Source organism: Enoplosus armatus, chromosome 1 (genome assembly GCF_043641665.1).
Source record: "Enoplosus armatus isolate fEnoArm2 chromosome 1, fEnoArm2.hap1, whole genome shotgun sequence".
In the NCBI taxonomy this organism is placed as follows: domain Eukaryota; kingdom Metazoa; phylum Chordata; class Actinopteri; order Centrarchiformes; family Enoplosidae; genus Enoplosus; species Enoplosus armatus.
Window position 1 is genome coordinate 2,863,145 of NC_092180.1, and position 26,720 is coordinate 2,889,864.

At 43.1% G+C, this 26,720-nt stretch overlaps 2 protein-coding genes across 3 annotated transcripts in view; one reads left to right on the forward strand and one right to left on the reverse strand.

The window, feature by feature from the left end:
* Positions 1-1,201: 1,201 nt before the first annotated feature.
* On the reverse strand, positions 1,202-3,513 carry cartl (cocaine- and amphetamine-regulated transcript-like). The gene is made up of 3 exons (XM_070909214.1): positions 3,089-3,513; positions 2,557-2,634; positions 1,202-1,552 (listed from the first exon to the last, which is right to left on the reverse strand). Exons 1-3 carry the CDS (start codon positions 3,362-3,364, stop codon positions 1,445-1,447), a joined length of 462 nt encoding a protein of 153 aa, XP_070765315.1. The 5' UTR covers positions 3,365-3,513; the 3' UTR covers positions 1,202-1,444.
* Positions 3,514-5,041: 1,528 nt separating this feature from the next.
* The window catches only part of iqgap1 (IQ motif containing GTPase activating protein 1), a 37,664-nt gene continuing 15,985 nt past the window's right edge, over positions 5,042-26,720 (forward strand). For both annotated transcript variants that reach the window (XM_070931155.1, XM_070930652.1), the window contains exons 1-8: positions 5,042-5,252; positions 6,420-6,522; positions 21,261-21,417; positions 22,152-22,229; positions 23,195-23,271; positions 24,495-24,562; positions 25,004-25,117; positions 26,187-26,365. In XM_070931155.1, coding sequence (XP_070787256.1) covers positions 5,207-5,252; positions 6,420-6,522; positions 21,261-21,417; positions 22,152-22,229; positions 23,195-23,271; positions 24,495-24,562; positions 25,004-25,117; positions 26,187-26,365 — 822 coding nt within the window. In that variant the 5' untranslated portion in view covers positions 5,042-5,206. The remainder of the gene's footprint in view (positions 5,253-6,419; positions 6,523-21,260; positions 21,418-22,151; positions 22,230-23,194; positions 23,272-24,494; positions 24,563-25,003; positions 25,118-26,186; positions 26,366-26,720) is intronic.

The window sequence follows — 26,720 nt, forward strand, 5'->3', positions numbered from 1 at the left end:
ACATTGTGGATTTGAATCCACCTCCAGAAATGTTTAGCCGTCACTGTACAATAGCTTAGTGCCTCTGACTTTATCATTAATGTCCTCATAGAACACAAAAGAACAGAAGGGAAGAGAATGAACTGATTGTGTGGGTGATAGCTGGTCTTCACTGGCCAGCTGACTTTGTGCACGACGGACTCCCGCTGCTCTGAAAAGCTTTCATTTGCACAGTACTGTCCTTCCCGCTGAGTACACCTCATGTTTGCTGCACAAACAAATATTATACAAACAACCTTTGCATAACAGGTCACATGTCCTCCTCGTCCTCTCTTGCACTCAGGCTTCTGTGCTGGACCATCGGCCGTCCTAGGACCTCTTCTCTCTCTCTCTCTCTCTCTCTCTCCTGGCTGCTGGAGGATCATCCGGTCTGTGATCTGGATCTTGGTCCCCCAGGAGATTCAGCCACTGCTCTCCTCTCCCTCTCTCTCTATAGTTTGCATGTTATCACGGCTCTCTCCTCTCTGTGTGAATCATGCTGTTGTCTCTGGAGTGAACAGGAGGTGTTGTGGCTCAGATCCTACTATGTGGGCGACACCTGAATCTGCTCCTGGATCCATCTTCACTCATGTTTTACAGTCTACATTTTGTCGTCCTAATTATATATACTATGATTTTCCATCGTGAATCTATTTCCTGTCCGTCCTGGGAGAGGGATCCCTCCTCTGTTGCTCTTCCTGAGGTTTCTTTGATTATTTCCCTGTTAAAAGTTAGTTTTTGGGGGAGTTTTTCCTTCTTTCGTCCGAGTCGAGGTTCTAAGGACAGAAGGCGTTGTGTGCTGTACAGATTGTACATAATATATTATACATGTTAATAGTATTTTCACTGGTAAATTGTGTTTGAATGTTAAATATTGTTGATAGCAGGTGAAAATGTGTGTTCATAACTCCATGATGTTTGTGAACAACTCGACACAAACTGTTTGAAACCATATTTGCTTTGTATTATTGTTGTTTTTTTGTTTATTACATTTGATCCCATGATAAGGAAGAGATGACAACCCCCCTGCAAGACTAGTGATACAAGGATTTCGTTATTTATGTGAATATACAGCTATTATTATTATTCCAATTAAAACTTATGTATCAACACAAATGACAGCAACATGGACCAAGAAATCCTGCATAACTAAACTTTGAGTAAATAGAATAAGAAAAAGATATGTTGATAAATGTGTTTATTGAACATGAAACATTTACATGCTACAGTAGATAACCAGGACTGTCAGCAATACAAAATGCATGCTTATCCTCAGGCAGCAGCTGTCAAAACAACAACAATGCATAATGGATATAAATGATGAAAACAGAGACTGACAATCAGATGAGAGTTGCTGCTGAGGTTGTAAAGGATGTCTGGTCCTGCAGAAGTGATGCTGTGTTTGTGAAAAAGCAAGTGAAATCCTTCAGATGCACTTGAGCAGGTAGGAGTTGCAGTTGGCTCCTCTGCCGCAGTCGCAGAGCTTCCCGATGCGAGGCCCGAACTTCATGGCGCACCGGTCGCCCATCCCACACTGAGGGAGAGAGGTCGTTCACACACATTCACATACTTTGCGATAAGCTTGTAAAAATTACAAAAGTGACAATGAAGTTTGGCAACTTCATCACAGGCAGGAAGGGTATATTAATGTTTTATTAAAAATATAGAGAAGTGTGGAGCAAACCTTTCATTTGCTTTGATTAATTGTTTTCATCTTCTGTTAATTCTTGATTTATTTCGACACAAGAGAATGAGGGTGAGATGTTAATCACTTCAGTGAAATAATTAAATCCAGGTCATTAGCTGGTTCTGTCTTATTTCAGGAGCCTTTTGGGCTCCCCTCTTTCAGCTAATTGGAGTGGAGCAGCAGTCTTGATTAGTCTGTAATTGCACCGAGTAAAAGACTCTTGTTGGCATTTTCTTGTTATCTTTTAATTACTGGTATCTTCTGCTAACAGGTTTAATTAAACAGCAGTGGATGTACAGAATACACAGGACTGAGCGACTAAAGTACACTCTGCTTTTCATTACAGGACAGTGGTGGAAAGTAACTGAGTACATTTACTCAAGTAATGTACAATTCTGAGGTACTTGTACTTCCATTTTATGTTACTTTATACTTCTACTCCGCTACATTTCAGAGGGAAATATTACTTTTCAGATTCAGATTATTAATACAAGATATTATCAAATCAAATATGATATATTACTACAGATTAAGCTGCATATACATTTCTTAAGATTAGCTGCAATATTAAAGTGATACGTACGTTAATATATCAGCGATTATAATCCAATAATATAATAAACATTATTCTGAAATGGACCTTTCTGCATAATGAGAACTTTTACTTATATATATATATATAAGTATATTTTGATACTTTTGTATTTTTACTTGAGTACAATTTTGAATTGACTTTCACTTGTAACAGAGTATTTATTTCTACTTTTACTTAAGCAGACTATCTGAGTACTTCGCCCCCACGGTCACAGGGAATAAGGTAAAGGTGCATTCATAAATAAAAGTGAACTTGCCAGCGGGATGCTTCCTCTTTTCTCAGTGGAGGAAATCCGATTATGCATCCTGCCGAGCACGGCCTCCAGAGCTTCTACCTGCTCAGCAAACAAAAAGAAGAAACGTCAGGCTGCAGGAGGACGTGTCACATCAGAGCTGCTCATGTTAACCTCTTCAACTCATAAATATACCCTTCAGTTTTCAGTGAGGGTTCTCTCAATTCATAACATCTGAGGTGGAAAAATGGACAGCATGAGGGGTTGACAGAGTCCAGGAGGTTAATCTGAGGTGAATAAACTCTGACCTCCCTTTAACAACCATAAGAAAGAATATTCTAACAAACAAAGTCCAGATGCATCATTATCTTAAAGAGGATCTGTTTCTTGCTGTCATGTAGTGGACTAGACTCTGACTGGTATTGAGAACTAAATGCTCCTAAAATAAAAGTTTCAGGTGTTTCCAGTTCAGGAAACTTGCAGCATCTTCATCCCTTTGACTCACTATCACTGACATTCCTCTAACCAACGTGTGAGGAGCTCTTCAGATACTGACCAGGTCTCTGTCTGCGGCTGGCTCTGGTTTGTCCACTCCGAAGTCCTCTGCGGACACTTCCTGGGACGCCTGGCCGTAACACATGACGGACAGCAGGCCGACAAACAGCAGTCCGCGGAGCATCCTGGAGCTATCCATGGTGCTGGGTCCGAGGAGGAGGGCGGAGGTCCCGGCAGGAGGCAGCGGATCAGGACTGGAGGAGCAGAGGGGCGCAGCGGGTCCACAGGAGACTCTCCCTCCACCCAGCGGACCATCTCTTCTCTTATATGGACTCATAGCCCCGCCCGGAAGCCCACTGCAGGATTAACATGCAGAGGAGTCTTGACTGCGGGCAGCGATGTCAGGGGCGGATGGTCGGAGGATAAACCACCAACACTCCTCCTCTTCAAATCCGAGTTACAATTAGAACATCTGCAGAAATCCAGCTGAAACTCGCCACTGGATGAGAACCAGGGAACATCTGGCCTCCAGGAAACATCTGACCTTCACCAGCTCACGCCAAACGTGCACGCTAAATACACACAGGTGCGCTGTCAGGTAACAGTGAGTTCAAGTGAGACGTCCGAGGCGAAGAAAATAGATCCAGGTCTCTCTGATGTGGTCCCGTTTGGCTCACAGTGGTGGCTTTGCTGTGTTAATCACACGGTTTCAGAGGATAAGATGAAGTAGATTTTGTTGGATTGTGTTTTTGGGGGTACAGTGAGTTTTAAATCCTCACTCATCATAAGTATGTGAATGTAGCTGCAAACCTCTTCACGACTTTCCCAGAGGGAGGTTTGAGTTAAAAACAAGATGGTCACTGTGGTGAATGTGATAGAAGCTTCAAAACAGACGGAAGTGCCCCTCAGACACAGAACAGAAGTATCATTTAATATACTTTTACACCATAAGATGAGATCATGACTTACAAAACATTACATTCCTTAATGAAGTCTATATAAACTCATGATTAAACACCACAGACACATTAAGGGATATTACTGGTGGACATGTTCTTTAATAAACAGATGAAGGCTGATGATTATCTAACCAGCGCGAATGAGCACTTTGTCTTTCTAAATTCACTGTTTTCTACATGTGTGAACGACTGGAACTGTTAATAAAGCTGCTGATGAGGCTGATGAGATCTGTCCCTGTAGAGAGGAAGACAACCCTCATCTGTTTTACACCTTCAACATATCGATTTACGTTACAGCTCTGGTGTAGGAAAGCAGCAACATAAACAGTGCTCTTTCATGGAGGTTTGTTCAGCCTGTGAATTAAAAATAGGAATAAGGAACAACCTGCTGGTTCACCGTCACTAAGTGACGGGGGGTCTGCAGCACTCATTGTTAATTAGACTGCAATGATTTTACACATAAAGGTCCGTTTAACAAGTTTGATAATGTCTTCTTCTGTCGAGCCTGAGAAAACCACCCTGGTGATGTCACAGTGATGTCATCGGGGTCATCTCGGCCTGGAGACGCAGTTTTACATTTTTATTTTCATTGTATGCGACCTGCAGCAGTGAGGGCTGTAACACACTGACAACAGATCATAAATAACTGGTTGGATTTTAGCTCATTTATTCTGTTAACTGGTCGACTACACGGTGTCCATATTTGTTACCATGATATTTATTTTTACTGACATAATGTTTACTTATTAACTTACCATAGATCTACTTATCATTTTTATTTAGATAGTTGACATTTGAAATGTATACATGCTGAAAACAACCTGAACAGAACCACCGCTCCTGAACACTTGAGCAACTTTAACGGCCCCTGAAGGTCCCCGGACCCCCAGTTTAGAAACCTGCGCGGGCTCGTGCGTGCAGCGGACGACAGGGGGCGCTGCGTCAGCGCTTTGGCCGCCCGGAGGCTGCTGAGCTGCGTTTCCTGAAACGCATACTTCAGGATTAGGAAGAACACACCCAGTGACATCAGTGAGGTTTGAAGAAGAAGAAAAAGTCTCAAGTCAAACTGTGCAGAGGAGCTACAGCAGGGCCGAGAGGTCCTTCCCGGTTTTCTCTCCGTTTTGAGTGTTTTCAGCTCCGGAGACTTTGGGGAACAAAGAGTCCCGGCTGTGCGTAAAGTTTCTACTGAAGCGGACCGTGAAGCGCAGAGAGTCCGGAGGATGTCAACTTCAGACGAGACAGACGGGCTCCGGCCGAGATATGGCTGTAAGTTCAGACTCTTTTCTGCTCACCTTGGGGTGCAGGCGGGCGGCTCCCCCTCTCACTGAAGAGGGACAACAGGCTCCGGATCAGGGCTCGTGCAAACGCCCCCAAACTTCGGGAAAGTCTCATTTGTCCGTCGAAGCTCTGACAGTCAGATCGGTTTTATTTCTGACAGCATGCTCACAGCCTAATTATGACTTCCGCGTTTTTATAATAATGTATCGCAGAGAGGGGGGGGGGGCTGCTTCAGAGTTTACACAACCTTTTAGTTTGTACAGCCCAAGTTATTACATCCATGTAGTTAAGCCACATGTTAGAAACAGAATATTCAGACTAGACTCATTAGAAGTGTTTGAATTCTTCTTAACGTGAAATACCCGCCGCCCCCTTCACTGAAATACATTTCTAAATCACTGAGTCCAAGAAAACTTCACACTCATGAATCCATCAGACATGGACAACAAGAAGTGGTGTGCTCAGCTGACATATGCCAGTGTTTCACTTTTGAATTCATTCGGTGGTAAAAACAAAGTTAGAAACTGCTGCCAAAGGGGGACATTTGTCCAGTTTTCATGGCATGTGGTCTCAGTGTTTGTTGAAATCAGGATTTACCTGTTGATGTTGCCTGTGATCCCGTACAGGCTGAACTCTCCCACCTCAGATGTGACAGGAGGCTAAAATGGGGCCTCTTTGTATTGCGCGCCCTCCTCTCTCCCATCCCCCTCTCCAGAATTTGGGAGAAAACCTCTTTGGGGAACATTTCTCTGCAGGAGGAACCACGGCTCCACTCTGTGTAATCTCACGGGGATCGCCCCGCAACCTTCCCTGCATTGTTTTTTGTTTTCAGCGTATGAATAAGTGTGCCATTTACAGACAAAGGCATGCTCACATCATACAGTGGGACAGCCCTGAGCCACGCTGAGCTCATGTGTTAACTGGCTGCACAGATGACTAATAAACGAGGCTGGTTTCCTTTTGTAAAACACCTCAGTGTGTGGAGCTTTGGAGAGGCCAGAGAGCCGCATGCAAACTGTTTATGCTGCTTATGCAACCTGGAAAAAGTCAATAAACAGCTGCAGTTTTCTTGTGATGTTGCTTTGAGTCTGTACATTCATTCCTGTTTTCGCTGCTGTTTGAAAAGTGTCATTTATTGTGCGTTTTGGGCTCCAGCTGTCCTGGATGGCGTGGAGCGGCTCACAGCGGAGGAGATGGATGAGCGGCGGCAGCAGAACATGGCCTATGAGTACCTGTGTCACCTGGAGGAAGCCAAAAGGTAAGAGCTGGCTGAAGCTCTGCAGGCTGCAGGAAGAAGGACGAAGAGAGGACTCTGATTCGCGTCTCAGATCGTCTCTCCCTCTCTGCTTTTATTCACCTCCAAAGAATTCTGTGATGTAGAAAGTAACATGGAGCTGCCATTAAGGCTTTCATTATCAATAATCTGCAGATTATCTTCAAAAAAGGTCAGACAATAGTGTAAAATCATCAATCATCGTCTTCAAATGGCCTCTTGTGTCCCGTCAACAGTCCAAAACCAAAGATGATCAGTTTTATTTTCAAAAAAGAAAGAAATCCTCAAGAACTAAGAAGCTGGAACTATAAAGTTTTGGCATTTGAACTGATCTGAACCGATCGCTCCAGCTCTGGATGTCATGTCCATTTTCACTATCCAGTGGACAGCAGTTTGGTCCGCTCTCACTATGTTTTAGTTCCTGTTGACGTCTCGGACGAGGCTCAGTTGAACCTCATTTCTGTCTCCATGTGTGGACTGTAGCACTCAGAGTGTGTGGTCTGACTCGTAGTCTTGTTTATTTAATCTTTGATAGTTTCTGACTTAAATGAACACTTTGCCATTCTTAAATCCAGTACACCAGATTAATATCAGCTCCTAATTAAGGGGGTCAGGTGTCGGCCATGACAGTGTTTCCTCATCACTGACATTCACTCAGTCACAGCGGGCTGCTGTGGCCTCATGTTACCTTAGAAAGGTCAGATCTATAGATCTATAGATCTCTACTATACCCCGAGTAGAGCCATCAATATCAGTCGTGACTAAAATCTGTCACAATCCGAATGATTATTTAATCCCACTCAGGCTTCAGAGACAGCTGCAGGATCGTCTCCCGCTCCTTTGTGATACGGCTCTATGACCTCCTGGATGGTGCTGGTTTTGGTGGCGACTGTAACACAGAGAATCAAAAGCTGTAAAGTACAGAAAGTCTTCACCTTGTTTTTGATTCTTTGATCTGATAGTTCCACATTTAAATACTCATTTTGCCAGTTTTAGAATCTTTTATTTAGGCCTCACGCAGCTGGACATTTAGCATTTGAGAACTTTGGTAAATGAAATCAAAGGATTTGTAGGAAACTGTGCAGCAGATCTCTCAGACATGTACCAGTCCAAGAGATCTGCTGCATAAAGTAATACATGAAGCTGAGAAAAGATTATTTCCTGAAAGGTTTTTGAGATTTTTGAGTCCTCTTCTCTAGATTTACTGAGTTCATTATAGAGCAGATGTAGAGGTTTAGAAAATGGTTGTAGAACACAGCTTTATATTTAGCACAAAGGTCTAACTTGGTGAGGTCTGGTACTCGCACACTGTGTGTCGGTGGTTGTCTGAGCTTGTTAGCAGCCGTGTCTGATGACTGTTAGTGACTCTGGAGTCGACCCTGCTGCGGGCTCGCAGATTCAAAAGAGGAAGGATTGTGCGAGACAGGAAGTGACTCAGTCCCTGTTGATTTTAGTGTCTCCACTGTTGCCACAGAAACCCACAGTTGTCATAGCAACAGGTTCCGGTGTGAGAGCTGGAGTCCGCGCTGCTGCGAGGTTGTACGCTCTGATAAAGAAAGCGGAGAGGTTGTATGGCTGCGTGCGTTTTGTGGCCCCAACATCCTCATCTGCTCTGTTGTTACCGTCCACCTGTGACGTTCAGGAGATTCCTGGAATGATTTACGATGTTTCGTTTGTTCCCATTTCTCCTCCAGCTGACAAGTTTGTGCTCTCCTTTATTCCCCAGAAAACGAATTTCAGAGAATGTCTGAACTTTTTTTTTGCTCATATGTGTGTAAATCAGGAGAGCAGCCAACAAAAAAGACGGCCTGAGTGAAAACTCAGTGGTCGATTTTCTGCTACTGTTTGTGCCTCACAGGAAAATATAGTCATCAAGAGGAATGTAAGGCAGACTCTGCTTTTCCTCTCCAAACCCTCCACATCACAGTGTCAGACAGGGTTGTGACAGTTGTTCAGAGGAGTGAGCAGTTTTCTGTATGCATGACTGGATGTTTTGCCAGATTAATGGCTACTGAGTTAGCTCTTTCTGGCTAGTAACTGGGTGAGTAATTGTGTACATAGAGACAGAAGATGAGCTTCTTTTTCACACACATGCTGCTGCTTGATTATGTTCTTAATTATACCCTCAGCGTGCTCTCAGTTAAACTGCGTCGGTGGTTTGTAGACGTGCAGATCTGTTTCTCTTCTTCAGATGAATTACCGGCAGAGTAAATGCTGCTAACCCCTGTAATTGATCCAGGATTTGTTCCCAAGGGAGCTCCAGGATCTGTTATTAAACACACAATAAATCCACCAAAAAAGATAGATTCCGCATTAACACGTGAACAGTAAAGTGCTTTGAGGATCTCTGAAAGGCGGTTCATTATTTGCTGGTGTTGCTGCTGCAGTTCTTGTCCCCCCAAACCTGTCGCACCTCCACACTGCGAGCCTCCTGATTGGCTGACGAGGCCCCGCATTGTCTCAGGCAGAGTTTCAGGTAGACCATGTGGGGAACACCTGAGCCTGCAGGGGAACGCTTGGAGGAGGAATGCTGGGAGTGTGTGTTTTTATGCTGAGTGGTATGATGGGAATGCCTCTGACAGGTGCACCGCAGGGTGTGAGAGTGTACCTGTGTGGCTTGTGGGGAGGGCTGCAGGAATGCATTATGGCTCTGTCGCTGTTATAACTACTGTCAGATGTGTGTTTGAGTGAAGGCGGCCTTGATGGACTGGACTCACTCTCTCTCAGCAGAGACATGCAAACTATGTGTTATCGCTCTTATTTTCATGTTCCCATCAGACCTGCTGGGCTCATTATCACCTCACATTTGAATGCTCGGTGACACACGTCTCTTTTGGGCTTTTCAAAGACTAGATGTTGGCTCTATAGGGCTACAACTACGACTGTTTTCTTGATCGATTAATCTGTTAATCATTTGTTTTGATTGCATTTCTTTCAACAAATTGAGCTTCTTTCTCAGTGAATTCAACCGTCTTTCTGTCTTTCTTTCACCCTTTCGTTATCTGCTTCAGTCTCCGTGGGAATGCAGTCGGACATGTTTTCAGTACGATGTGTTTATTGATCCGTGCGTGGCGCTAACTGCACATTCACTCCTCATCACATCAGCGTACGGAAAACCATTTCAGGTAGTTTCACAGTGGATTCACTAATGATAAATGACACGCGATAACGTTTGAAGTCAGGATGTCGTAACTGCTTCGACGCCTCTGTCGCATGTCGTCCACATTCGTCTCCTCCTCGTTTCCTGCCACGGCGCTGCGTGCAGTGAAGTAAAGCTGGTTATAAGTCACTCACTCAGCAGATGTTTGCAGCGGGTGACGTCGTTATTTTTGGGCGTAGCTGAAAGGCTTTGATTACTCAGGTGAACCAGTTTCCAATAAGATCTGACAGCCGAGTGAAAGTGGAAGAGGGGCGTTTCATTTGTCTTTGGGGGAGGAGAGGAGACAGCGTCTACGGTGGTGCAGTGGAGTTAGATCGATATTTCAAGTTGATATTGATCTGTTATAGATAATCAGATATCCGTCAACTCCCTGAGCAGATACAGAAAACCTGCAACACATGTTTTCAGGTTGTTAATCCGTCCGTCTGTCTCATTGTCTCCAGGAACGTCTGGAGGGAATTTCTCCAAAAACATCCACTTGGACTCTAGGATGAACTTTTAGATTAGAATTTAGTTGCCAAAGGTCAAAGGTCAAGGCCACTGTGACCTCAAAGATGTTTGCAGTAGTATGTGCAAGATTTCACACAGTTGTTTAGTGGGATACAACAATGAAGTTAAGATCAAAGGTCAGCTTCACTGTGACATCATAATGTCCTGGAAAACCGCTTAACCTTCAACAGGATAACTCAGCTGGTCGGACACTGAATAGGTGACACTTTTGACTCAAAGGTCAAAGGTCATTGTGACCTCAAAATAGGTTATTAGCCATAATTTTAGGGTGAATGGGGGAGCTGCATCTCGTCCGTTCTGCCTTTCACTTTCATGTAGCTAATCGTGAACCCATGAGTGAGTGAGTTTCATCTGCATCTAAAAAAGCCGGGAGCTAAACCAGGTACATGTGAAGCTGCGAAGTCGACACATTTTTGTTTTTTGCAAATTATTTTTGTAGTTTGATCAGGCGGGTTGCAAACAAACCCCCAGGTGTACCAGACTCTGTGCTGTGGAGGATCGTAACAGATATCCGGGTGTGCTCACTTTCAGTTTCAAGTGCTAATAAGGTTAAAATGGGGGGGGGGGGGGGGTCAAACAACCTATGTGATTGTTTGACCTCATCTGTCTCGTGTTGCTGCCTTACTGGACCTACTGGTTCCATGAGTCACCGCATTTTCTGAATCCCAGCAAGTCACTTGGTAATTAAGTGGTGCGTCCATTTAAATGCAGTAAAAGTTGATTAGATATGATTCAAACAAAACATCATGTTTTCACAGCTGTATTAGAGTAGAATAAAACATATTAGAACGTTCTTGTACACCAGAGAGGGAAATCGTCTTTTAAAGTCACCAAAACATAAAAGCAGCACTAGAACATGTAACATGTACAAAGTACAAGGTACAGTACAGTACACTAGTAAATACAAATACTTCATTAATAATTAGGTGACACTCCAGTAAAAAGACAAAGAAACCCATTCATTTTAATAGCTGATGGACTTTATATTTATATATTTATAATATACAAAATATGTGTGTGTGTGTGTGTGTGTGTGTGTGTGTGTGTGTGTGTGTGTGTGTGTGTGTGTGTGTGTGTCCTTCTCTGTCTGGCCCACTGCAGTAATTCTGTAGTCCTTGTTTAGAGAGTGCTAAACTATGTGAGGTACTAACTATAATGACAGCTTTAGTGGGAGAGCTGAGTGGTAAACCAGCTGGATTTACTGCAGAACATGTGCCAGCCTGCTTCATGTGTTGTTCACAGCCACAGCGTCATCCTCTCTATCACTCCTGCTACCTTAACAACTACTACTACTACTACTACTACTACTACAACTAGTACTACTCATCCTCCTCCATCACGGTGGTGAGAAGAAATACAGAGCAGTGTCTTTCTGAGAGAGAGGTCTATTTACAACACACACACACACACACACTCTCTCTCTTCCTTTGTCTAATTAGTGTTTTGTGTAATTTTTGAAATGACAAGGTTCCCTATAACCATGACATTTCAGGACAGTTTAAGGATTTGAGTCAGAATGGGCACTTTTGAAAATGAGCGGTTTCAAAATACTTTCAAAATTACCAAAACATGTCCTCCCTTGGAACTTTGCGTTGATTTAGCTCCATGTGTAAAATGAATTACGGGTTTGTTACGTTCTTTGGAAAGACAGCTAATACAATGTTTGAAAGCACAACGCCTCAAATGTCACTGAGACAGCGACCTGTCACAGGAGCCAAGGATCAACAATAGCCATTTTATTTTATAGGGGTCTGGTGTGCACATGTCGAAGCAGAAGTTTCCTCCTCACGGTCGCTGACTGACGCTGGTGTTTTCTTTTTCTTGCACTGATGTGACAAGCAATCCATTCCGGTGAGGTCATAGTAACAGTGTATGTGTTGGTTTGTTTGTGTGACAGCAAAGATACGTGGCCTCTGACAAATATGCACATGTTTTGAGTGACAGCTAATGGCTGAACCTTTTAAAGAGGTTTTAACCCTTTGTGTCAAAGTAACTGACAGGTTGTTGCTGTTGGGACAAATTACACAAATATCACAGTGGTATTTTTGTGGCGTTACATAATTGACAGTTGGCAGTGAGGTAACACATTGCTCCAGTTTTGTTTTGTTTTTATCTCAGGGTGGATTTCTTTTATTTGATTTCCATTCTTGGAGTTTGTTTTTGGGAAACCAAAATGTATTGAACACACTTGCCTTTAAGATCAGACTGGTTAAATAAAATTTGCTTCTGCCATCCCATTATAACGTAGTAAACAATAGGGTTTAATACTGGGAATTGGGATCCCAGCATTCACTGGGAATTCTCTGGGAACAGTTCTCCCCTTTCCTGGGAAAAATACCTGCAGGAACACGGCGTTTTAACGTGTGCTGGAGACTGTTGTACATCCTGAAACAAAGACAGCTGTATTAAGTTGTAACATGATAACCGAAGTTTCAACACACCATGTCACAACTTTTTATGGGAGTATGGGAGCAAACTGGGCTGTACAGTATCTTCATATTTTAATCTTCCCCCAAGAGAAGTTGTTTGTGTAAAAAGACCACTTTGGCAGAGCGAGATAATCCGTCACAGTAAACAGAAACATAATCTCTGTTTTATCTTTGATCCATCATGCAGTCGAGTGTTTTCATATCAGCGCTGCATTCGATTACACTCGTCCGTCCTTGCTTCCTGTGTGTCATCTGACACCCACCATAATAAAACAATGTGTCCAACATTGGTGCACCGTTAGCTGGGCAGCAGGAGACTCGCGAGATGTAACTAGTCACAGAAAGTAGTAAAAGGCTTACAACTCTCATTTTAAATCAAATATTGTTCGCAGCAGTTTCTATGGTGTAAAACACCACAACTGAGTGTCTTGCTACATCAGTTTAAAGCTTTTCTGCATCTTCTCACTCTCACCCTCCACTGAAAGACCGGCCCAGTTCCTCCTAAAGCTCCGGCCATTCGCCTGTAATTTCCTGTTTTCAAAGTTTCCAAACACTCTTGTGTATAGTGCTGCTGCAATGAATATTATGTAATGTCATGCCCCGACATCGTGTTGCTATGAGGAGAACAATGGCTCAAGAGCGATGTGTTCAAACCTTTTCATGGTGATACGATCTGCCCTCAGGTGACAGATCCTGATGGCTGCACTGACCTACTGGCTCCCAGTAAACAACTCTGTAAAATATCTTGTCCAGTTCAAGACATCTTCCACATTTGTTTTAAATTTAAGTTTCACAGCAGCAATTCAAAAAAAAAAAAAGGGTGACATACATAGGAGGTAAAATAGGGAAGTATGTCGCACATGAAACTTTAAAAAAGACATTGAAAGGTTAGTCCAAGGTTGTAATAAATACTAAACCAAGTCAGTCTCATCGTCTTAGTTCTAATAGAAGTTCTCATAGAATATCAACATGCCATCTGCTATCTGCATGCTGACATGTTAACATTAGCATGTGAGCATGCTAACATGCCAAAGTGTTGGACCAACAGGCAGATGTGGTCGTCACCATGGGTCACTGTGTCAGCATGGACATAAAGTGGAATAAAGGTCCTTGTGCACACTCACTGGGAACAACACAACCAGCATTTCTAACAAGTTACTAAACTATAATCTTGGGACCTGCCTGTTTAAAATCAACATTATTTTGCTTTGTATGTGCCTTTGAGCTCCACGTCTACACTGCTGAGCGCTGTGTTTTGGCTGCTGTGGACGTGTTACCTGCTGAGGCTCCGAGGCCTCCCAGTAAACCGGCCTGAGTCACTCAGGACTGGCAGGCAACAGTTGAGACTGTGGGAATGAAAAGGGAATGAAAGAGAGAGGGATCAGTGCTCCGTAAAGGCCCTGCAGGAACCGTCCCGGTCCCACCCCTCCTCCACAGCCTCTCACCTGGCCCTCTGTGAAACCTGAGACGTCAAGTTACTCTTCTGGTTTCGATATCCATCCCAGCCCGGGAACAGTCTTTGAATCCAGCCATGAAACCTGTCAGTTGCAGAGAGCTGAGCTGACACAGCAGTTTCATCTGACTGACCCCCCCCCCCCCACCCACCCCCACACCCCTCTGATCACCTCAGGCCTGCTTGGTTATTAAAACGTTGTACGTCAGCCCTCAGCTGGTATTTGCACTCAGAGAACCTCAGCTGGGGACAGTAATGGGATAATTGTTCCCAGAAGGAGGCGTCCAGCTTCACAGTGGGTCAAAGGTCACAAGCATTGTTACTGCTGCGCTTTAATTAAATGGAAACTCGTTTAAACTACGAGAATGTGATGTATTACATGTTTTAATAATATATTTTTATCCTGTTAGTGTTAGTATAATGTTACTAATAATAAATGAATGCTTCACATCCTTTTGATATTTTATTGAGAAGCCTGGGTATATTTCAACTACTGAATCAAATTGCCTGTTTCTTCTATGATGGATGCAGCTTTGACATTTCATTTACTTATTCCTGCATCATGTTTACTGAAGTCCAGAGATTGGTGCTTTGGCTCTTGCTTAAACCAATATAAACCAGTGGTTTCAAACCTTAAAATACTGAAATGTCTACATGTCCATGACTGTTTTTCCTCCTGTGTTGTATGAATAATTTTACAAGCCTGAGGAGGTGAGACCAGTAATTCATAAGACAAACACAAAGATTAGAGGAAAGTTAAGTTTGTGTGTGTGTTGTTTGTCTTTCTATCTTGATAATCATCTCGCCGCCCCCAGGAATCATTTTAAATTTACATTTTTTCAACCGTTTTGTTGGATTACTTTCAATCAGCTGGTTGTTTCAGCACTAGCTTGCGTTCGTTCTTACTGCCTGTAGTCAGAAATGGTACAAAAGAATATGAAGATCATTTGTTTCTGGTTTGCAAAGACTTCATGATGCAGATGTACTGTAGGAGGGTGTACGAGGACCAGACGTGACTTCATATTGTAGTTTTTCTCACAAGCTTTCACTAAACACACACACAGGTCAGCGTCACGACCTGTGAAATCTGTTGCGGTGTACAGCCGAGGGCTTGTTGGAAAAGGAAACATGGCTGTTTGTTTCCCCCACTTTAACACACTAAGCTTGGATTTCACACTGCGACACAGCGGGTTCAGCGTCGGTCCAGCTGCTATCAGGCTGCTCGAGTGCTGGGAGGACGAGGTCAGTTGGTGCACAGATTCCAGTGTTGCAGCAATGCATGTAATGGACAACTTGGCTCTCACTCCTCTTTTTTTTGTGTTCCCTCTTGTCATTTCTCTCCTTGTTTTCTTCCATCCCTTCCTTTGTGCTTTGTGCTTGTGAAGCGGCACATTGAAGTTGTGATTTCCCGCTGGATTGTAAGAGAATGCTGGTTTGTTGATGCTCCGTAATTTCAGAGTGTCTTCCGCAAACTTTTCTTAAACTCGGCCTTTAATTAGACTCGGGTTCATCGTCACAATGAAAGAGGTGGGTGGTTAGCGAGAAACAGAAAACAGGACGGGGAGGGGGGTTGCGTGTACCTTGACTTTGTGCTGCTGCCAGATAAGGCTCACCACACATGATTTGCCTTTCCAGCTATTCTGTAAATACACTTCCTTCCCTTTCCTCTTCAAACACACTTGCACAGATGCGTTTACACTGCCTGGGACAATACGCAGCAGGGCATTGTCGCCTAAAATTAACGTAATGTTTGGCCTTGTAATGTCTGTTTTATGTGTTTCTGGTCAGAGCTGCATTATTGAGAGCCTTTCCATGTACATCAGGGGTTTTCCTTGGTTTAACTAAAGGCTTAAGTGGTGGGTTGGGCTCATGCGCTGCCTAAGCCTCTGTTTAAGGTTTCAGGCATGAGGCTCTTCACCTGACAGTTCAGCATGTAAAACTGATCTCTGACAGTAAGGCAGTGAAATATATCCAAATGTGGAAGAGACCAACTTCTAGCCTCTGTTAAAACCTAACTGACAATGGCTGAAATTGGCGATAACGTTCGTATGTTTGGTTGTTTTTTTAGAAAAAAGTTGAGAATAGTCATCAAAACTTCCAAAAGCCCAACGTGACGTCTTCAGCTGGCTTGTTTTGTCTGACAAACAGTCCAGACTTTCAGTCGACCGTCATACTACAGAGAAAAGCCGCTCACATTTTCTGTCAACAAATCAGTTAATCAACGAATTGTTTCAACGCTATAACTGACCGATAATCACCTACTTTAACACAACATGTCCTGTAGCTCCATAACAGTAAAAAGACATAATTGGCACTTTTTTGCTGGAAGTGTTGATTTTGCCTTAACAACATACTAACTAGATCTACACCCTGCAGCAGCAGTCCTTTGTCGTTTTAAGCTTTTTCTTCCCCTCACAATCATGATGGAGAAAAAAAAAACCCTTTGGTGGTAATAGTTAATTTAAGTCAATTAAATCTTGCATGTTTCACTGTAACCTCATTTACCCAATAATCTAAGTTTATGGGATTTTTCTTTTCGGTAAATTCGGAAAACCGAATGAAATCAAACTGTGTTGATGCCTAAATAAAATGACCGAGCAGACATTTAGGTGTGTAATTCCAGTTATTCAAAGGCCAATTATGTACTTAGTGTAATTAAGGTCATGTGACTAAGATGCTGACTTTACAGTTTCCATACTCAGAGCATTGCTTCCCAGAAGCACGTTTTGGTAATTTGCAGCTCAAGAGACATTTAGACTAAAATCCGGCTAAATTTGGTTGAAAAGTGAACGTTTTTTTTGGTCGCCTATGTTACGTCTAACGTTTCAACAACATTTCCTCGACCATATTCTATTAGTACATTTAACTATGTAGGACTTGCTGCACAAATAAAATGTAGTCATTTAAATGCTGTTATTTAGCTGTTATTATTCTCACCAAATCAATTCCCAGCTCGGTCTGATTATATTAAAATGGTCAGAGATGCAGCCTGGTATAATGTAAGGCGCGTCAGCTAGTGGCACACTAGATGCTAATTGTCATTGTTTCTTTATAGCCCTGATCCAGCTTCTCTTTACAATGAGGCAATGAAACCTATCAGGCCGCTCCCTGAGAGGGACAAGAGTACAATACCTCTCAGTGTTGCAATAACGAGGCTTGTGGTCTGTTAGTATAAGCCTACTGTTATTAAACATTAACTGTGGAGGAAGCATCGTGTCCATGGCCCAGAGTGAAACGCGGGAAAGAGGAAGAATGTAACTGAAGTCCAAAGTTTCTTCATCTCCGTGGACTAAACATTATTAACGGACCCCCTGCAGCCCAAAAATCTCTGCCTTCATCCCAGTAAAGCCGTGCTGCAGGAGAGGCGTCGTGTATATATTTAATTTGTGCAGGAGAACAGAGGGTGTGTCTTTGTGTCTTCCTGGAGAGACAGTGGTCAGTAGCAGACCTCTTCCTATGAGACTGACCTCTGAACTCAGCAGTGACTTCAGCTTCCTGCCTGCACACAGGATCTCAGGAGGGAGGAGATAATGATTCTCTGTGTTTCCATGTTTTCCTGTATTGAAGTGCTGTTTGATCCAAACACAGGAAGTGACAGAAATCTCAGTTTAGTCTGCAGAGTGCTAACACAAGCTATGCTATTGTGTTGTAGATTATGATCATGTTCGCAGTGTAAGTGACCAAAAGCCATTTCTGTGTTTTGATTTCAGACCAGATTAAGAATCAAAGCTGCTTTATGCCCCATTCACACCTTGTCAGCTTCATGGGAACGTTCACACATTTTTCAAAGATTGTTACTTCGATTCACACCAGATAAATAATGGAAATCTTTACATGTTTGTAGCACTTCATTAAACCAAATCGAAACAAACTGTTTATACGTTAACTGCTGGCGATGTTGGCTCTTCACCACAGTGATGGTTGACATACATTTCCTGCTGGTAATTACATCAAGGAGGCTGCAGTGAACATTTTTGTCCCCATTTGTCCCTAAGATATGACACACATGCTGCATTAGCTCTTGTTAGCGTAGAGATTCGATTATTTTATTTAGAGAGCATGAAATGCTGGATTACAGTCTTATCCAGCATTAGGCTAGCTCTCACCCTGGTTACAGTTATGATGAACGTTTTGAAAATTAAGATTACTTTGTTATTTCAAGTACTTGTAGTGGTTAACAAATGAAACCAAACACAGATACACATTCAATTGGCTAGTTTGATTATTTTAATGCTAATATGGGATTTCAGTTGGATGTTTGCAGCCGTTTTTCCTGTAGTTCCACATCCTAGTTTCCAACTTGCAATCACAACTCAGAGGGTGAACATTTTTTCATTATGATCTGTATGCTCTGACATGAATGTTGCATCAGCCCTCAGATAGCTGGTGCCAGAGGAGACTCTTGCACCTTCGTATGTCTCATCTGACATGTTATTTGTCATTCTGGAGATTCCAGACGATGCTTTCATATTTGTGGCTATTTTTAATTGTAGACGTGCCTGTTAATGTCATAATCACAACTTGACATTTATTTTGGCTGCTTTGCGCTGCTGTTGTAATCCAGTTATCGGCATTCTGAAATCCCATTCATAGCTGCTTTTCTTACTGGTTAAGTGGAGGGTGTGTCTGTGTTTGCGCTCGCTGGAAAGGGTGTAGCCCTGATAAAAGAGCCATTAGTTTGCAGTCTTTATGGAGCCTTTCACTGCTACAGTGTGGAGTGAAAGGAGGGGCTTGTTCCTTTGCTGGCAGGCCCAGGCCTTGCGCCGTGGGTAGGTCACCTCGGCCTCAATAGCAGGCCTGTCTGGAGACCCCATGTCATGACTTCCTGGGAGGGAAGTTGTTTCAGCTGGTGGTTAGCTGGCCTGTGCACTGCAAAGTGTGGGTGTGAGTGTCTTAACAAGTTAGGAAAATCCCTGAAAATGACGCTTTATTTCAGGAATTGGACTTGGGTTTAGTGTTGAGATTAGTTTGGATTTGATTGAATACAGTTAGTGAAGGTCCTCACAGCTCTGGTAATACAAATGTGTGTGTGTGACAGAGGGGGGTCTGTCAGTCGGAGGAAAGGAATCTTTTAATCTTACTCAGGATATAGTTAACCTTGTTGTTGCTTGACAAAGACCTTAGTTACAGAAGAGTGGGAGTGTTTTCTTTGCAGATGAAAAGAGAGAGACTGTTTGCCTTTTTCAAAAGGCCGTGTTTGACCTCACTGTGAAATTCCTCACAGCCAATGAAACCCAAGGTTTTCATAATGAGAGCTGATATTTGAAGGCCTTGATAAAGCAGGGAAGACACTACGGTTCATTACTGGGGAGGAAACAATGTTTGCTTTATGAAATGAAGCATTTAAACTTAAAAAGAGGAAGACGTGTTGCTTTGAGGGCAACGACAATATAGCCACACATTGTACTGTTGATTCAGGCAGAGAACATCAGCAGCATTAGATTAAAAAGTTAGATAGGAATTAGATTAGAAAAGGCTCGCATGTGACGTAAACAAAGTGGAATAAAGAAGAGATGAGGTCAAAGTAGATTTTCTGCACTTCTCACACAGATTCTGGGATGGTTCTTAAAGTCGGTTGTGGAGGAAAACTCTTCTTTTGCAGTGACCCCTGACCCAGTTGTCCAAATCTATATCATCCCATGTATTAAATGAAAACCCGCCTTGAAATTCTGACTTTGCAGTGCAGCTACAGTAAAGTACAGTGAGAGGAGATGTTGTGTTGTCAATCCCTTACAAGAGTGAGTGAACACACAGGGAGAAATCCATTGTAGATGATGGGAATTTTCCTGAATGCAGCTACAAGAGTGGATTGGGGGGGGGGGGGGGGGGGGGGCAGCTGTGATCAGACACATGTCATGTTCACCAACAAGTTGTCGAACTATGTAGCTACAGCATGTTTAGCCACAAGTTCGTGCCCCCTTATCTTTTAGCAGTCAGGCAGATTGAATTAAAGTGGTTCCCTGAATATAAATGAACTCCAGACAGATCGATATCTAACAGTGAGATACCTGGACGATTCATTTCCTGAACAAAAATGGACTTGCCTCGTCCGTAGTTACTGGACGGTGTTGACATGAGCTGGTGGAATCCAGTCCACCAGGCCTGTCCCAGTATGAGAGCTCAGCATGTCTCCTCTGTGGCCCAGAGCTTACACCGGCACGTAGCAGGAATGTGACTGCACGATATGACCTAAAAGAAATGAAATGTCACGCATGAGGAATGCTGGGAACTTAAGGTTACCACAGGCCACGTCAGGTGTGTGTAGTCCCGGAGCTGCAGAACCTTCAGCTTCAGACAGGCGAGTTTTGTTGATGCAGAATAATCCAGGAGGTGGTTCTGTGTTTTATGGAAAAACACAGGAGGGAATCCACAACTGTGAGATCTACTTCTGTGTTCACCTCTTAACCCAGTGACACAACGCCATTTTCCTTCAGATACGATAAGGAACGATCCTCCCTCAGGGCTCCTTATTCACTATAATTACAGATGAATCAGGCAGTCAATCACAGGAATGTGAGCAGTTGTAATATTGATGATTGTTCTTTGCTCGTTACAGATTCATGAAAGCGAAGACGTGCTTGTTTTCTTCCATTCAGCATCAATTTTAAATATTTCAAATGGTGCCTTCAAGACATCTTCCCTCTGGTAACTTGTGATGGACATAATGTTTGACTTTTCAATAATGAGAGTCTATAGTTATTAGTCTGTGTTCATCATTTCCACAAACTGCCTCTTGATGTTCAAACCCATCTTATCAGGCAGTTTGTGAGTATGTTAGCATGCACATGTTAACGTTTAGCACACTAGCATTAATCTCAAAGTACAGCTGAGGCTCACAGGAATGTATTTGGGCATTAGTTATCCTGTCATGAACTGAAGTGTTGGACAAGTGGACATTTTGACCTGTTGGTGAAGCTAGATGAAAAGTCAGGAGGATCCCAGCCCCCCCTGGTCTGATGGCATTCGATGAGATGAGGCATGTTGTTACGGGACGCATGCACCAAATATTAATCACCTGCCTCGATTAAAAGAAGTGCTTCTTAAATAAGATACTGTACAGTAATTATCCCTGTAGGGAAACCAAGCTGTGTATTTAATTGTTAAATGTTGCAGGTTTCCTCTTTGTGTTTACTGTGATGTGTGACGCGTGTCTGCTGTGCTCTCCCTGCAGATGGATGGAAGCCTGTCTGGACGAGGAGTTGCCTCCCACCACGGAGCTGGAGGAGGGGCTGAGGAACGGCGTCTATCTGGCCAAACTGGGCAACTTCTTCGCCCCGCACACCGTCTCCCTGAAGAAGATCTACGACCGCGAACAGACGCGATACAAGGTGTGTATTCATACATCGTAGATAAAATAATTCTTCATTATAACATGATCCTCAGTCACCACAGTCGCACACTGAGAATGGCAGTCAGAGATGTGACTCTGTGTTCTGCTGTTTGGGCCACCGTGTAGTCGTGTGCATTTCCAAGTCAAAGTATTGTGCTTTGAAATAACTCTGTTTTTAAGGAGATTTAAGATTGTAAATCCTGTTTAAAATCATCACCTGCTTGGAGTCTGACTTAGTGAAGTAAATAAAGCAAGTCATGAAGCAGTCCAGCCTTTAGTTCACAAGTAAAAGATCAAAGTTTGGCAGAGAGATATACCTTCCATTAGCAGGTTTTCTGAAATGCAAAAACAAATAAATACAACCTGAATTACCAGTATTAAAAATACATGATGTGGTGGTTAAGATGGAGCACGTGGGTGTCGAGACCTTTTTAAAGGGTCAGTTCACCCTAAAATGAAACAGCATGCATCCTGTGCTGCTATTTCAATCACCTTCTTGACTTGTTAACAGCCATTTTAATAGCTTTTGGGAAAGCAGGAAGTGTCAATCCAATGCTCTAAAGAGTTCCTACACCATACCGTATATAAGTGTCCCACCTCTGTGTTGTAACCTGGCCCCAGCTGTTGGCTGGACGGGGCCTCAGTTTAAAGCTCCTGTTGTCAGTGTGAATGAGGCTGGATTTGTTTCTTTGAGTTGGGACTGAACAACATGTTTGTTGGTTTCTCTTACAGGCGACGGGTCTCCATTTCAGACACACAGACAATGTCATCCAGTGGCTGAACGCCATGGCAGAGAAGGGACTGCCAAAGGTGAGCGCACACACACACACACACCAATAATATCGCTCACATTCAAATGTACCTACAAGTGAAATTAGAGTCAGAATAGTGTTAAACTTTATTAGATATCAGGCGTCAGACTGGTTCCTCCCCGACCAGTGGAGGTACAGTGAATAGTTGTCACATGGTAATGTAGTTGTGATTAACATTTGAGATTTAAGTAGGCTGCTTAACTTTTACTGCATTTTACGAGCTATGCTTTTAAAAATGAAACCTGAAAGTTGCACAAACCTCGAGACATGGACAATGTGAAAAGAACTGAATTAGGTCATTTGTTTTAATAGAAAAATGCGGTTCAGCAGCCAGCTCTAAAATCTTGTTTTACACTGAGAAGAAAGTACTTTGCCTTCCATGTCACAAGATTATGATTTTTACAGAACAATAATGCAACAAACACTGTTCATAGTGACGCAATACCGACCTCAAACAAGTTTTCCAGTCAGTGCAAGTTGATTTTAATACTCTTTAAATGAAATGAAGCCACTGGAGAGGAGAAACGTCAGTAGATTTGTAAACTGTGCATGTTTTGTAGTTGGTCGGTTGAAATGTTCCTTTAAATGACGGCTCGTCCTAAAAGAACAGTGGCCTATTATAGTAAAAGTGCTTTTCTGAGAAGTTTCCATCCTTTCAACTCTGGGGAAACTCTGATACATGTTATTATGTTGGCATGAAAAAAAATTGAGTACCAGCCCAAAATATCACCAGTTGGCAGCTTCAACAGAAAATACAAGTAGCTGCTTTCAAAATGTCTATTTCAGTTGCCCCACAAAGACAATGCCAGGGTGTGTGAATGCACATTTACATTGTGTAACCCCCCCCTTATGAGCTAATATCCTGAGTCACTCCTGCACACATGCTGCAACACGCTGGCATGCTGTCATAAACCTGCTGAAAGTGCTGCTCTCACTGACTCGTTGTCCCCGTTTGTGTTTCAGATCTTCTACCCTGAAACCACAGACATATATGACAGAAAGAACATGCCTCGCTGCATCTACTGTATACATGCGCTCAGGTACTCTCCCTGTTTTTGTTTCTCTGTCTTTGTCTGTGTCTGGTTGTACAGTCAGGCCTCAGGCTGCTAAACACAATCAGACCACTGGTTAGATTCTTCTGCTGAGGACCATCAAAGCACCTTGTGGGTGTCAACAAACAGATATTGTGTTTTAAATGTTTGTTGTGGAAATCACACGAATTCCTCATTCACTGGATTGTAAGAGCTCAAAGATTCACTTGACGCGCTGTATATTCCCTGTGGTTCGTACACGTCTGTGGTCTGAGCATGTTTCAAGCCTGTGACGTTTTTATGAGGTGAACAGTGCAGTTTTTCAGCAGAGAGGCATTCAGCGGTACGAGGTATGGAGCGAGGTACGAGGTTTGTTTTAATAGAGCATTCCAGCTCAGGTAAAATGGATGCAGAGGCCTTCGGAGGCAGGAAGCCAACAGCAGAGCAGAGTCGTGGTGTTGGTGTTGGTGTGCCCCGGGCTGCCTGATTGGCCCAAAGGCAAACCAGTAACAGTCACCACAGTACTGCCAAAGAAGCATGCACATTAACCATTTGATTAAATCCCACAGGAAACAACCAACATAACCTGATGTTGTTGTGATACAAACAGAATCAAAAAGTTTTACCTCTGAAACTACAACGAGTAGTTTATCTTGGACGGCTGTGCAGCAGCACGGAGGATTTCATGACGGTGTATCGAGCAAAACATATTTCACATAATTTATGGAATTCAGGTTAAGACTTGATGCACTGTTTGCTATCAGAGTCTGGGACCGGAGCTCTAATCCTCCTTTTCGTTCTTGTTCTCCTCTGCCCTCTTCCTCTTCCTCTTCTTCAAACCGATGCTAACTTTGTTGGCCTGTTAACATATACACACCAACAATGAACACATTATCAAAATATAACATTTGTGAATTTGAGAATCCTTTTACTCCCTGAAAAACATCACAGGTTTACTGGTTTACTTCATTATCAGTACCAGTAGGTGAACAAACAAATTACAACAAATAATTCCACTGCATATGTTTAAATAATCAATAATCTGCAGCTTCACAACAACAAAGTGTCACAATGTTGAAACATCTGTTTCCTTGCCCTAAAGTGACGTGGTTGCATCCTGATATTTGCGTGGAATTGTTTTTCGTGTATTTCTGTCTGTATTGTTCCCGTTTCACCTCTGCTTCTGACGTATTCTGTCATGTTTCTTTGTTTATTGTTTCTCTCTTTTACAGCCTGTACCTGTTCAAGCTTGGCCTGGCTCCTCAGATCCAGGATCTGTACGGAAAAGTAGATTTCACTGGTAAGAGTGTGAGCTTGAACACGACTCTGTGCATCTGTTTTACTCATTCTGTCCCTGTTAACCCAATTATGTCATCCTAAATCCAGAGCGTTACAAATGTCACCGTGTTGCCAAAGTTAACATGAAGTTTAAAATGCGTTGAGTTTGTCTGCAGCGCTGAGAGGAGGAGCGCAGAGCTGTTTTTGTGTTTTTGGTGAAGAGCTGCTGGAAATGTGAAAGTCATTAGTAACTGTGAGAGCTTTTCCTGTCAGTTGAGTTTGCGCTCAGCTCCCTGTCCCAGAGTCAGAGTCAGGAATCTGATTATCACACATGAGCCAGGAACAGTCTGTCTCCACAGTCTCTCACTCCCCAAACCCAGCCCCCGTCTGCTCCCTCTCCCCTCTTTTGTTTTTTTCACCTCAACCCATTGATCTGTTCCTTCTGCTCTGTCTTCTCTCCCAGAGGAGGAGATCAACAACATGAAGAGTGAGCTGGAAAAGTATGGGATCCAGATGCCCGCCTTCAGCAAGATTGGCGGGATCCTGGCCAATGAGCTCTCGGTGGATGAAGCTGCATGTGAGAGAGGGGCTCATGTGTCATGAGGAGAGGGCGGGATCTGATAGCTGCTGATTATATAGTGTAGTTGATTCATGCTTTCATAATGAAACCAATACAAATCTCCCCGACCCTCTGGAGGTCATTGCAGTTCAGCCATTCTTTGGATTTGTCAGTTGTTTACGTAAGAAACCCTTTCTGACCTATTTTACTGCATCACAACGTCATCTACAGGTGTGTTTACACAGTTCCAACGATGATTGGTCGGTGTTCTTCTGTCTCTCTAAAGTCAATAAAGACGGCCTTAATTATATATTATTTAAGTCAATGACAAGACGAGACGCATACGGCTAAAATGAATCAGTTGTTTTTGGCTTCACTTCTACTTGAAGTTACATTGATTTAGGAATAGAATAGATATGAGAATTCACTTTTTTCTCCATTTTTTTCTATGTTAAAAATAGTTTTATTCATCAAAATCACTGGCAATGACTAATTTCAGAGGGTTAACTGCATCCAACTGAATGTATTTTGGTCTTCCAGGATAATCTAATCTGATATCACAAGATAAAATATTGTTAGATGAGATTTAGAGGAAAAGTTCTTGCAGAGAGTTGAGAGATGAGAAGATCACCACTCTCATGTCCGCTCCGTTAAATATAAAGCTACAGCCAAGAGACTGTTAGCTTAGCATGAAGACTGGAAACAGGTAGAAGCAGCTAGCCTGGCTCAGTCCAAAGGTAACCTACAGGCTGCACTTTTTTGTGCAGATACAAATGAGACATAACATGCTAATTAGTGAGCCTCAGAGATGCTGGTAGGCAGGTTTCCCCCTGCAAGCCTTTATGCTAAGCTAAGCTAACAGTCCCCTTGCTGTGGCTTCATATTTAACAGACATGAGAGTGGTATCAATCATCTAACTCTTGAATATATGCTTCTCAAACTATTCCTTAAAGTTCAAGTACTGTATCAGTAAGACAAGATACAGTACAATAAGATACAATATTGATTTATTGATATTCAAGATCATCTATTAGCGAAACAATTTCATATGACGCCAGCTCTTCACCATCTTCTCTTCCGTCCTCAGTACATGCTGCTGTGATCGCCATCAACGAGGCCATCGATCACGGCGTACCAGAGGGCACGCTGGCTGCTATGCAGAACTCCAACGCCATGCTGGTCAACCTGGATTCCAACTGTGCTCGCCAGTACCAAGACACACTGTACCAAGCCAAGGGAGAGAAGGTGGCCAGCTCACGCAAACGGGTACGAAGACTTCCACTTCAGCACCAAAGGATCACAGATAGTGTGCTGTGAACGCTGTGCACGAGTTTCAGATGGCCAGGAAAGAATGGTCGCCTGGGGCACATTATCCTTGAGAGACCAGATGATTAAAAATGGGGTGGGGGGGGGGGGTTCACGCGAGCAATTGTCCACTTTTTGATTAGAAAATAATTGCAGCCTGAAGCGAAAGAAACACTTGGCATCGGACAGAGCAAAGTGCTGAGGCCACACAAACGAAAACAAACGTAAAGAATGGAGGCTGGAAGATGGAGAGGCCGGGGACAGAGAGAGGAATGAAGTCACTCCATCCTCCTTTGACAGATTTGCCAGCAGTTTC

What these genes read in the sequence shown, in the direction of transcription:
- cartl (XM_070909214.1), bottom strand. Translation starts at nt 3,364, where the DNA reads ATGAGTCCATATAAGAGAAGAGATGGTCCGCTGGGTGGAGGGAGAGTC. An exon ending in CAGCCGCAGACAGAGACCTG is followed by an intron (nt 2,635 to 3,088) that starts GTCAGTATCTGA and finishes TTTGCTGAGCAG; the next exon opens with GTAGAAGCTCTGGAGGCCGT. An exon ending in AAAGAGGAAGCATCCCGCTG is followed by an intron (nt 1,553 to 2,556) that starts GCAAGTTCACTT and finishes TCTCTCCCTCAG; the next exon opens with TGTGGGATGGGCGACCGGTG.